The 13645-nt window shown below is 42.4% G+C and overlaps 1 protein-coding gene across 1 annotated transcript in view; it reads right to left on the reverse strand.

Moving 5' to 3' along the window:
- The window catches only part of LOC311003924 (receptor-type tyrosine-protein phosphatase mu-like), a 171614-nt gene that overhangs the window by 100777 nt on the left and 57192 nt on the right, over nt 1-13645 (reverse strand). Inside the window, exons 3-4 of the mRNA XM_083995836.1 lie at nt 5422-5577; nt 5227-5336 (exon numbers count right to left, since the gene is read on the reverse strand). Of these exons, the coding sequence (XP_083851962.1) occupies nt 5227-5336; nt 5422-5577 (266 nt within the window). The remainder of the gene's footprint in view (nt 1-5226; nt 5337-5421; nt 5578-13645) is intronic.

The following is a 13645-nucleotide window of genomic DNA, read 5'->3' on the forward strand; positions in this document are numbered from 1 at the left end:
TTCTCATTTGTGTCCACTAGGTGGAGCCTGTGATGACACACTGTAGCTGCATATCGCACAACGAAAACATCGGACAAATCAAATGATTAGTCACTGAAGAGTTACGTCCTGTTTTCAATAGGTGGGCACTGTGACTATAACCAAATATGGATATTCACACTGGGACTCGGTTTGGGCCAGTTTGGAGCCGTTGATGATGTCGTCACCTCGGATTGACATTGGTTGCTTCACTACGGGCGAGTCTGAAAACAACTTAACATGACACTGGTTTAAGGATGTTGGCATTGATTACTGGTTCATAGTCACCTCGCTGCCAGAGCCCCACCGCCATGACAACCACAATATTCATCTGTGTCAGTTAACTATTGACTGACCATATTGACCATGCCTCTCTATCTATCTACAGTATCTATCTATCTATCTATCTATCTATCTATCTATCTATCTATCTATCTATCTATCTATCTATCTATCTATCTATCTATCTATCTATCTATCTATCTATCTATCTATCTATCTATCTATCTATCTATCTAGCCATCCATCCATCCATCCATCTCTTTCTATCTGTCATCCTCCTCTGTCTTCCTTTCTTCCTTTCTTTCTTTCTTTCTTTCTTTCTTTCTTTCTTTCTTTCTTTCTTTCGATCTACCCCGTTTCTTTGTCTTTTTACTTTTACTTTTTCTTTCTTTTTTCTATCTATCTTTCTATCTATCCCCCTCTTTCTTTCTTACTACCCCCTTTCTCTGTCTTTTTACTTCTTTCTTTCTACCCCTCTCTATCTCTATCTACCTCTTTTTATCTATCATCCCCCTCTCTGTCTCTTTTTTCTCTCTTTCTGTCTTTTTACTTCCTTCTTTCTTTCTTTCTTTCTTTCTTTCTTTCTTTCTTTCTTTCTTTCTATCCGTCTCTATCTCTATACCTCTTTCTATCTATCATCCCCCTCTCTCTGTCTCTTCTATCTATCTATCTATCTATCTATCTATCTATCTATCTATCTATCTATCTATCTATCTATCTATCTATCTATCTATCTATCTATCTATCTATCTATCTATCTATCTATCTATCCAAGTTTCTCCCTCTCATTAACTTCATCTTTCTAACAAGGCGGATTTGCCGTTGCCATGGTGATGCAGCTAATTAGTGACGCCTGCTGTGATGATGGGATGGCTGTAATTGCAGCCTGTTCACAACCCATAGCACCTGTGTGTGTATGTGTGTGTGTGTGTGTGTGTGTGTGTTTATGATTGGCTGTATTGTTCCGAATCAGTCTCTCTTCTTCTGTGGAGAAAGCAGACGGTTCAGCTGGAGCTTCCACTTTAGTCTCTACACAAGAACAACTATGTGCCACCTCCTGCTTCCTCAGAGCTGGATGCACACACACACACACACACACACACACACACACACACACACACACACACACACACACACACACACACACACACATGCTGTGTTGACCTGCAGAGACTAATATTCTTCTGTGGTCATGTTTCAGAAGCAGAGTCCTGTCAGACAGTGAAAACCAGGGTGCAGCTGGTGAACTGTGATGTTGTGAATCAACAATACCCCACCCCACTCCCACCCATCACCTACACACACACACACACACACACACCCCCACCCATCAACTACACACACACACAGCCCCTACCTACACATAGCCCTACCACGTGTTATTTCTTTATTTTCTGGATGGTGGTGGTTGTTGTTGGACAGAATTAGATTAGAACTCACTAGTGATGGGACAAGTTGACCCCCCCACCACCATCCACCAGCCGTAGTAAGGTGCTGTGACCTGTGACCATGTTGAAGTTAATCCACTGAGTAGTTTACAGTCACACACTCTTCTTCTTTTTATGAAGGTTAATGGTGCGTTCAAGACAACTCGGAAAAAACCGAGCTCCGAGTTGTCAAAAACGAATTGAACGGCGTCGAACTCAGAAATTACAGGTCGGAAACTCGGGTATCATTTCAGAGTTCTGACTTTCCGACTTTACGTCACGACAACATCAAAACATGGCGGCCTTCGTCTTAAACGGTTAGAATTTAAAAATGTATTTGTTGAGGTTTTAATGCATATTTTTTGTGTATTATTGCAGTAGCCTATATGAAATACGTTTATATTAAGCTGTGATTGTTGTATTGTGTGAAATTGCGGTCCTCGTATGTAACAGAAATAACATTTAACTGTTATCTAGGGCCTAGGCTATATGTGCACTCATCTGCTGCGTCTCCTCTCCTCTTCATTTGCCTCCAAAACAAACATCTTGCTGCATTTATTTTTTGTATTCAGCGATGAGCTACAATATGCCAAACTTCCTTCAGGTATCCATGAATTCCTGCAGCGTGAACGCAATGATGTCGGAAGTCGAAAATTTCCGAGTTGGGAATTCCGACCTCTGAGTTGTTTTGAACGCAGCATTAAATCCAACATCCTCACATCATGTCAGTTCTATTCTATTCTATTCTGCAGGTAACAAACAGACAGACTCTCTCTCTTTTTCTGCATCTCTCTCGCCCTGTGTGTATGTGTGTGTGTGTGTGTGTGTGTGTGTGTGTGTGTGTGTGTGTGTGTTGAACCAATTAGCTGCAGCTCTCATATGGTTTAGAGACGACAGAGCTTTTAAAGCTTTAAAGCTACATGAAAGAGCTTCAATATGGATCAACCACATTGTATGTGTGTGTGTGTGTGTGTGTGTGTATTGTTTCTTCTTGAAAGCTAATAACTCAAACAGTGATCTTATATTAGGAGCTGTTCAGTCTGATTATCAAATATCTGTGCAGATAAACCGCAGCTGTGTGGTTTTCAGTAGTTTTTGTTGGCTCCTTGTGGAGGGACAAAGACAGAGAGACAGCAAGTTTACAGTAAGACAGAGAGAGAGAGAGAGAGAGAGAGAGAGAGAGAGAGAGAGAGAGAGAGAGAGACCTGCCAACCTTGGTCAAATATTTTGAGTATCCACTTTTATCGTGCGGCTTGTTTTCACAGACTTTTGCAACTACTTTTCTTTGCGCACGGTAATTTCCCCATTCACTGGCTGGAAATCGGTTGTAAAAAAAAAGCAATATTTTTGATGACTTTGACTAAATACCTTTAATGAACAAAATATAGACATTTTAACCATTTCTTCACAGATCCATCAGAAATGCAACTACAGAAAATCAAAAAATAGTATGTCCTGTCCTCTGCAATAGAGTCCTAACATTAAAGGAATAGTTCACCAAAAAATGAAATTCAGTCATTAGTGACTCCCCCTCATGCTGATGAATACTCCGGAGTAGTTTTCCTCAAAGTGCATCTGGAGACCTGGGAGGCCGGTTCGTAGTCCAACGAAAACTTGATATGAGAGTAATAGGGCCCAATACCATGGTGAATTTATGAGGTGTATGTATGTGCTATGTTGTGGGATGAGTGCAATATGTGTTATGGGATGTGTGCAATATGTGTTATGTTATGGGATGTGTGCAATATGTGTTATGTTATGGGATGTGTGCAATATGTGTTATGTTATGGAATATGTGCTATGTTATGGGATATGTGCAATGCTGTTGGATTAATATGGCTGAGGTGTATTGTTCTTTTGTTGTTTGTTTTTGTCATTGTGGCCGTTAAGGCATTTATGGCGCAGCTACAGTGTCCAAGACAAATTTCCCTGAACGGGACAATAAAGTTTATCGTATCGTATCGTAATACAAAAACGTCCATAAAACTACACGAATACCATTTAATATTCCTCCACACTGCTCGTCCACTGCAATCCAAGTGTCCTGAAGGGAGATAGTCCAGAGTTTACTTGAAACAACCTCATTGCGGCAAGTCTGGTCACGTGAACGCCAGAGCGTGCACCAGGCAAATTCAATCCAGGACTGTTGAGGCTGTAAAAATGTCCTAAATGAGGTTGTTTCCAGTAAACTCTGGACTATCTCCCTTCAGGACACTTGGATTGCAGTGGACGAGCGGTGTGGAGGAATATTAAATGGTATTCGTGTAGTTTTATGGACGTTTTTGTGTCGGGCCCTGTTACTCTCATATAAAGTTTTGGTTGGGCTATGAACCAGCCTCCCAGGTCTCCAGATGCACTTTGAGGAATAGAAAACTACTCCAGAGTATTCATCAGCATGAGGGTGAGTCACTAATGACTGAATTTCATTTTTTGGTGAACTATTCCTTTAAGGTTAGGAATTTATTGCAGAGGACAGGACATACTATTTTTTTATTTTCTGTGGTTGCATTTCTGATGGATCTGTGAAGAAATGGTTAAAATGTCTATATTAGTTCTGACTTTCTTCTCAGAATTCTGACTTTGATGTCAAATTGTGTAGTACCTGCTACACAAAATGTGTACAGGTTGACAGGTCTGGAGAGAGAGAGAGAGAGAGAGAGAGAGAGAGAGAGAGAGAGAGAGAGAGAGAGAGAGAGAGAGAGAGAGGATGACCCAGAGCAGAGGTCCAGAGGTAGACCAGAGGTAGACCAGAGGTAGACCAGAGCCCAGCATGCTGCCTACTGAGCCTAACTGCTTCGTGCTCTATCTGCTGAGTCACCAGGTCAGTATTGTTACAGTTGAAGTGTGGCCACAAACACAGATTTCTAGCTGGAAGTCAAGGCTAAAGTGACTCAGTCCCTGACAGACCGGCATTCTTATCGCCATGGAAGCCAGTGGCATGCACTTCCTGTTGGCGTCTGCTCTCCTTCCATCTACACACTGTGGTGTCAGGAAACAGAGCAGTCTGACTGGTAGGAAATGGGCAGAGACAGAAAATCTCCTGAAGTCTGAAGCTGGAGGTCATGTGACTGATACCTGATCTGTTGCTGGGTTGTTACCCATCTGATTGATAACCAATTAAAGGGATAGTTCACCCAAAATTCACCGTAGCAGTGCATGTCCATATAACGGTTGCAAATGGATACCAACTGTCTTCGTAAAGAAAAGACACACCAAAAAACATCCAAATACCTCCATGCTGCTCGTATGTAATGTCCGTCTTGTATTGAAGCCCCGAAATGTGAAATTGTACTGAAAATGCACTGCTACGCCGAGACCCCCTGTAACTCAGAGAAGCCACGGGGGACTCTGAAACTTCTGACATGAGGGTGAGTAGATAATGAGTGAAATTTCAATTTTGGGTGAACTATCCCTTTAACTGAACTGCAATCAGCTGATTATTTAGGAACTGGTTCCCTCAAGAGAATTGGACAAAAGGAGAGGTGTGTGTGTGTGTTACCTGGTAGTTGTTAGGCCAGAAGGTGGACACAGCTAGCTCCACCTCCTTCCAGTCGTGGTGGGCGGGGCCGGATGAGTTAAAAACCGCAACTCCCAGAGGACTGTTGTTTTCTGAAAGACACAGGCGATGTCAACACACCTGGAAGCTCCGCCCCCCCACCCCCTGTAGTAGTACTGCGTGTTGCAGTATTTGTACCTTTGATGTAGATGTTGAGCGTGGCGGGCGTGGCCCCTCCCCGGTAGAACATGAAGCAGAGGCAGTGTGTGTCATTCTCTTTGAGGGGGGGCAGCAACATCTGGGCGCGCTGACCAACATGACGACCCGACGTGTTGGCAAACAGGACGGAGGAACCTGTGGACAGGAGGGGACACGTCAGTAACAGACACACAAGACAAGGTGACATCCTATAGGCTTAAAGAGGAAATGAAAATAACATAGAAACATTTGGAACCAGGAACAACAACAGGAACCTGAATGGGTCACATTTATATATTTTTTTTACATTCATCATTTATGTTAATGAATGTAAACAGCACAATGAAGGGACAGGTTAAAGGCTGCTATAACTGTGGTTCACACAGTCACATAAAGGTGAATAGCTCATTAAATATGCTAATTTATGTAAATATGAATTGATGTGAGAACTGATATGTGAACTGCCGGTGTAGCAGAACTGATTTGTTGTGTGTGAACATTTCGGAATAAAAGCACACTGGTTTGTGACTAACAGCAGCATCCAAAGAGATGACTATAAACAACATCCTGCGTGACTGTCGACATAAAAGCACACCTTGCCAACCTTTTCACATCCTTTTAAAGGGCATTACCGGGTCTTGATCAATGTTTACCTCAGATATCAGGTCACCTATGATCAGTTCATTTCATACAATCAATACTCCCAACTGCAGCGTGTGGAGGTTACTGTAATGCAGTGTTTGTTTTTGTTCAAGAATCTATCAATATTTCAATGTTCATTAAAGCAGAAGTAAGCGGAATGTTTGGAGAGATTTTAAAATTTAAATGATGGTCAAAAGGATGTTACTTGCGGCCACAGAACACTTTTAAAATTAGTCCAGAGCCCATTAATGAACATTGAAAAAATAATAGATTCTTGAACAAAAACAAATATTAACGTCCACACGCTGCAGTTGGGAGTATGGATGGATATCTGAGGTAAACATTGATTACCACTGGAAATCCCCTTTAACTCCTCAGCACTGTAACACCAATGGAGCACTGATGAGTGATGATATGGGACAATGTGGACCCTCATCCAAAGCTGGTTTGTTTACCCTCCATTCCTCAGTCCAGCTGACTTCTTCTTTGTTCCTAACCACAATGGAAGATGTACTGTGCTTTCAATAGACTGATTGGTTGATTGACTTATTTCATTTGTTGTGGGAGAAAAAAGTTTCAATACTTATTCATCTTTATGCACATATTTCTGCAGACTTGAATCATTTCTCTGTGCAGAATTCTCTATCTTGTCAAAGATGAAAGTGCTTCTGACTAAAACACAACAGTGTTGTAGTAAATTAACAACAATGTGGTAATATGGATGAAGTGTTTGTCTTCTGGTGCAAAAGTTTGACTTTGGTAAAGTTTATACAGTTTTAAATTCACAGCTTCATTTTGTCCCACAGGGTGTTTTGTTTTTTTGAAACAGTGAGTTCTGTTCATGCTTAAGCAGTTGTAGAAAACTGTAAAACTCGTTAATTGGCGACTTCAGAATAAAAGCGTAGTGCTCAGTGTAAAGCTTTGAAACTTCAACTACCACCTCAGTCTGTTCATTTCACTGTGTTGTGACTCCAGCTGTCAATCATCTGAGTGCTCTCACTTGTCTTTAAGTGTCTGTTTCTGTGAAAACTAACCTAACTCGCCCTTTACAGTGTGTGTCTGTGTGTGTCTGTGTGTGTGTGTGTCCAATGGGTTGAAAGGTGTTTCCATGGTAACAACAGCAGTGCAGTAACAGCAAGGTATTGGTGGAGCAGCTGTCAGTCACACAGTTAAGCCTTGCTCTCCCTAGTTGAGTGTCTATCTGGATCGCCCTCTCTCCGGCGTCTCATGACTCAGTTTTTATTGAACCAGCACGACAATTTTTAAATAACTGAAAATAAGATTTTCCCCCATGATCAGTCCAATTATTTTCGAGTTTTGCCTTGTTAACACCGGTTATAAAGTTTTTTAATAATGTTGACTATCAGAGTTTCCTGCTGAGCTCATAAAACATTATGCTAATAAAATAATAATGCCCAACAAATCAGCAGCAGATCTGATGTTATCATGTCCAACTGTCACAGCAACAATGAGTTATTAATCAGTTGATCAACTATTTATCAGTCTTGATGATTTATGAGGGTAGATCTGTTTTAGTTACTTGATGAATAACTGATTAATAATCCAGGCATAAATATGTGATGTGTTATTATAAATCAGCAGAGGGCAGAAGATGAAGACATTATCTGTGAATCCTTTCAACATTTACAAATAAATGAAAAGCATTGAAGCTTGATTTTAAACCTACATTTGCAAGGCTAAGCTTAAAACAAATGTGTATTTCTGTTGCAGGTGTAAAAGTATGGCATTCACAAAGAAAGGAATTGAAAAGTTGTACAAGTATTTCTCAGTTTAAGAAAATGTTTAAAAAAGAAAAGATAAGTATCTACAAAAAAGAAGAAGGAGAAAGAGAAAAAGAAGGGAAAAAGGAAAAAGATAGATAGACGAGTGGTGTCTACCGTTATTTATTTTATTTTTTTGTCATTACTATGTTTCATCATCTTTAACAGAGAATAATATTGGTGTTGAAGTAAGCCAATGAAATTTGTTACAACAGAGAGGGGCAGGTATTATAAGTTTTCTTCATCCTGCTCCTTTTCATTCATGGTGAAAATGTGTACACTATGTATATGTGCAACTATGTGAGAATGTACATACCATGAATGACATACATCCAAAATGAATGAATGAATGAATATATCTTCAGAATATTTACAACTAACATGGAATTCAATATGAGTTTCTCAAACAAAAGTCCACTCAACCATTCCTGGAAAGCATGTGATCATCACCTGCTGACAATCTAATTTCTGCCTTTCAAAGTAAGAGCACGCAGAGCGTTGAGGTATTGCTGCATGTTGGTGTTTGAAAGTGGTTGATAGAACATAATGTCAACACTATGCTTCAACATAAAGCATGTTGTGGATGGACTTGGATGGCTGAACCCACGCAGGCAGAGAGAGAACATGGAAACTCCACACAGGAAGGCCACAGCCTGTGGACCGCTGAGAGTCTGCACATTGATCAATAACAAACAAAGTGAATGTAACAAACATCACTTTCAACTGAGGACACTCAGGGGCGTGTGTGTGTATGTTTGTGTCTGTATGTGTGGTGTGTGTGTGTGTGTGTGTGCGTCCGTGCGTGCATGCGTTAGTGTGTGTGAGAGAGTGTGTGTGTGTGTGTGTGTGTGTGTGTGTGTGTGTGTGTGAGAGAGAGAGTGTGTGTGTGTGTGCAGATCAATGGTCCTTGAGGAGAATCGATTAGAAAAATAAGAGTTTTAATCACGACAGAGAAAAGGAGGAGGAAGAGGAAGAGCTACGAGGACAATAAATAAATAAACTGATGAAGAAGAGGGAGAGGAATTCACACTGATGACTTTTTGTGTCTGTGACGCATGAGCATGTGTTTAGTTCACATGTCGAAACTCTTCGTCTTCTTATTTCTGTGTGTGTGTGTGTGTACCAGCTGTTTCCTTAGCAACTGAGGAATGTTGTAGAACAAACAGCAGGGTGTGTGTTCATGTTTTCTGGTGTGAACTATATTTATTACTGGAGCATCTGGAACATCAGGAACAGAGTCAGAGAAAGAGTCACTGTTTGATGCTGAAGCTGAGACCTGGAAGGACCCGGAGACTAATTCACTTTGACGGTTGACTTAGTCCAGGGACAACACCAAGCTTATCGCTCCGATGTTTAGTCTTAAGCTAATTTCTCCAGATGTTTAGTCTTTAGCTTGTGGCTCCAGATGTTCACACTTCAGCTCATGGCTCCAGATGTTCAGTCCTCAGGTTTTGGCTCCAGGTGTTCAGGATCTTCAGTTAATGGCTCCAGATGTTAAGTCTTCAGCTCATTTCTCCTGTTGTTCAGTCTTCAGCTCATGGCTCCAGATGTGCAGTTTCCGGCTTATCACTCCAGATGTCCAGAGTCTCATACTTGCTACTCCAGATGTTCAGTCTTCAGCTTGTGGCTCCAGATGTTTAGTCTTCAACTCATGGCTCCAGATGTCCAGTCTTCAGCTTGTGGCTCCAGATGTTTAGTCTTCAACTCATGGCTGGTTCCAGATGTTCAGTATTCAGGTCATAGCTCCAGATGTCCAGTCTTCAGCTTGTGGCTCCAGATGTTTAGTCTTCAACTCAAGGCTCCAGATGTTCAGAGTCTTCAGCCCATGGTTCCAGATGTTCACTCTTAACCTTTTCGCTCCAGATGCTCAGTCTTTAACTCATTGTTCCAGATGTTCAGTATTCTTCATCATTCCAAATGTTCACAGGTCTACTACTTATTAGTAAAGATGATCAGTCTCCTGCCCAGCCCTCAAGATGTTCAAAGTTTCCGGTGTATCACTCCAGATGTTCAGAGTCTCATACTTGCTACTTGCTAATCAGATGTTCAGTCTTCAGCTCATGGCTCCAGATGTTCAGTTTCATGCTCATCCTTCCAGATGTTCAGCATTCTCCATCACTCCAGATGTTCACAGGTCTACTTCTTATAACTAAAGATGATCAGTCTCCTGCTCTGCTCTGTATTCAGAGTCTTCAGCTCATGGCTCCAGATGTTCTTCATCTTATTGCTTCAAATGTTCAGTCTTCAGCTCATTGTTCCAGATGTTCAGTTTCCTGCTTATCACTCCAGATCTTCACTGGTTCATGCTCATCCTTCCAGGTGCTCAGCATTCTTCATCTCTCCAGATGTTCACAGGTCTCCTGCTTATTACTACAGATGATCAGTCTCCTGCTCAGCACTCCCGGTGCTCACGTCGTCCCATCCTGCTCATTGATCCACAAGTGTGTTGTCTAGTGATCCAGATGTTTAGTCTTCTACTCATCATTCCAGATGATGTCTATTCCTCACTTCCCCAGATGTTCACAGTTTGGTTCCACAATCATCAATTCCAAACACACGAGGGCATAACCCTCTGGACTCTAGTCATTCCAGGTTCTCCTCCTGATGTGATACTGTGACCATCTCTTAGGCCCCTTTTCCACTTGTCAAAAAACCTGCCAAGACCCTCTAGAATCTGACTTCTGGAAAGGGTTTTATCAGCAGTCACACCCAGGTCTACTGACTCTGCAGTCTCAGTTGGCCCAGCACACTGTTGCTAAAGGGATAGTTCACCCAAAATTCAAATTTCTCTCATTATCTACTCACCCTCATGTCGACTAAAAGCTGGGAGAATTTGCAGAGTCCTCCGTGGCTTCTCTGAGTTACGAGGGGGTCCGCGCAGCAGTATTTGTCTATATAATGGTTGTGAATGGATACCAACTTTCTTCGTCCAAAAAGACACACCAACAAACATCCAAATACCTCCATACTGCTTGTCTGTAATGTCCCTCTTGTATTGAAGCCCTGACATGAGAAATTGTTCTGCCGGTCAGTGCAAATCACGCGAGATTTGCAATGACACAGGAAGAGCAGTGAACTGAGACACTGGGAGCTTCCACTACAAACAAGCTTAAAATATAGACTTATTCAATTTTTTTTGGAACGATTTCTCATGTCGGGGCTTCAATACAAGAGGGACATTACACACGAGCAGTATGGAGGTATTTGGATGTATTTTGGTGTGTCTTTTTGGACGAAGAAAGTTGGTATCCATTCACAACCATTATATGGACAAATACTGCTGCGCGGACCCCCCCGTAACTCAGAGAAGGCACGGAGGACTATGAAAAGTCTCCGAGCTCTAAGTCGACATGAGGGTGAGTAGATAATGAGTGAAATTTGAATTTTGGGTGAACTATCCCTTTAAACCACAAAGACAACAGTACATTTGACACAGGGATGAAACAGTGAGTTGCTGCCTCAAAATAAGTTGAAAACACACAATCACTGATCAAAACGTCTCACAAGCATGACTGCATACTTTTTCAGGAGCCTTGGCTAGGGGATAAGATGTGACGCATTCATTGTAGCCCACTCTCTCCCAACTGCATCCGTGTGTGTGTTCTGTGAGGTGCATGAAATGACGCTTGTGCAAAAAGGTCCTGTGGGTTAACCTGTGTTTAAAATACCTGCTTATACCTTATTTTGGTAGACAGAGGGTATTGGTTGCTGGTATTTTGCACAATGCAAGGTTCATTTTCATGTTGTGTGTCAGAGGCGTGTGTGTGTTTGTGTGTGAGTGCGCCCCTACGGAGATGGATTGATTTTAGCTTAACAAGCTTCAGTTATTTGTAGATTATTGATCGATCGAAGTAGACTGAACCTGTGAGACGGAAAAGCAAACTGCTGCTGTTCACATGTTGACACATAGACACACACACAGATCTTTTTCGTGTCTTGGCGTTTCTCCCTCTTGTTAACCTCCCGCCCCACGCTCACCTGTCGGCCAATCACAAACAACCCCTGCCATCTGTAAACCAATCGTATCAGACCCAGCTCATACACAGATGGAGGGGGGCTAATTCTATTACCAGAGTTATATTGAGACGTGAGGAGAGGCAGCTGCAGCGTATTTAGAAGATTTACACAAATAACACACACACACACACATACACACACACACCCTGTCTTCCTGTTCTCTGTGATTTCCGGATCTTAAATGTCTTCATTTTGACAGTCAGTTCCCCATTTTCTAAACAGGTGATTTATGTATTTCAGATAATGATTTAAGGATTAATTTATAGTTTGTAACAGTATTTTTGAGAGACTTTGTTCAAGATTTCACGGACTACAACAACAACAACAACAACAGTTGCTTCAGCAGTGAAACTAGACACACTACACAGTCTTTTAACTGGAGGCTGCAACAAAAGAAAAACTGTGAATATCAGCTGACTGTTTTAAACAATAAAGAGACAACGGATTGCCATTCACAGATGTTCAGAGACATAAATTCATGATACCATGTGTCTTTGGATTATCAAATGCATGGCAGCCATGATACGTTTGCGGTGTTTGCAGCAACTATATCACAGCCTTAAAGCCCCAGTATGTCACTTATTTGGCTTTTTATTAGCAAAAATCAAATATGTCTTTCATAATACGTATTTCACTGAAGTCGCATACAAATGAAAGCTTTCTGGTACCTTAGAATGAGTTGTTACAAGTCGTTACAAATACATAAGTGGGCGACGCACCGAACCGAGGCGGCCATGTTGCATCGCCATTTTTTATGTTGAGTGTCAGCGTGACCGTAGGTAACCATAGAAACTCAGCGGAGCTGTGGGCTCGGCCTGTTAAAACTGTCACCACTGTGTAGTGTGAGGAAGGACGGAGGCACTGGTGTTGCATTCAGGTGCAGTCAGGCAGACGGCCGTCTGCAAACCAACCGGATGTCATTTTACTCCACCAGAGAAAGACGGTAAAACAATACCACATCACCATGACAACATGTTGTCACGCCTGTATTGTTTTGCCTTGTGCTGGCGGACCACTTGTTTACATATACCCCTTTCCCACTGGTCAAAAAACCAGTTTAAACCCGCTAACAATCGGCTTTTGGTGGCAGTGGGAAAGGCACACCGAGCAGCGTCGACCCGTGTCGACGCGGGTCAAACGACTCGGCAAGCGACGCGGGTTGAAATCGGCTTTAATCGCCTCGGCTCCGATCGGCTTGCAGTGGGAACGCCAGACCCGGGTCAACCCGCTAATTTACGTGATGACGCTGAGCGTTACGTGACGCTACGTCATCGCACCGGTCGCGTCTCATATCACGTACCAAAACAAAGCTCTGCTCTCACCCGAGACTGGGATCAAAAGATCAAAGAACACTGACCAAAAACAATTGAAAAAAAGAAAAGAAAAGAAGCGACAGTCTGTTTAACTGACGTGTTGTGTCGCGGACGTCCGTCATCCGGCGGACAGGCGGACGGACACTCCACAGCGGGCGGCTGTGGCATGTGTGTTTCTTGCACCGCGGATGAGAGGGGGGCGACTGGTTTATGCTCCCCCAGACTCGGCTCATTTTGGTCAATGGGAAAGGGGCCAAATGCCGATTGTTAGCGGGTCGACCCGCGTTTAAAAAACCTGTGTCGACCCGCTAATTTTAGTGGGAAAACGGCTATAGACGCTTGTTTATCCTGTTACATGCAGCGTCTGTTGTCTGTCTGACGTCTGCCCGATTTCACGTGAATGCAACATCAAGAATACGTTCAGATATGCAACCGCACCGCTAGATGGGGGGAATTCCTACATATTATACC

This window comes from Trachurus trachurus, assembly GCF_905171665.1.
Source record: "Trachurus trachurus genome assembly, chromosome: 20".
Classification (NCBI taxonomy): domain Eukaryota; kingdom Metazoa; phylum Chordata; class Actinopteri; order Carangiformes; family Carangidae; genus Trachurus; species Trachurus trachurus.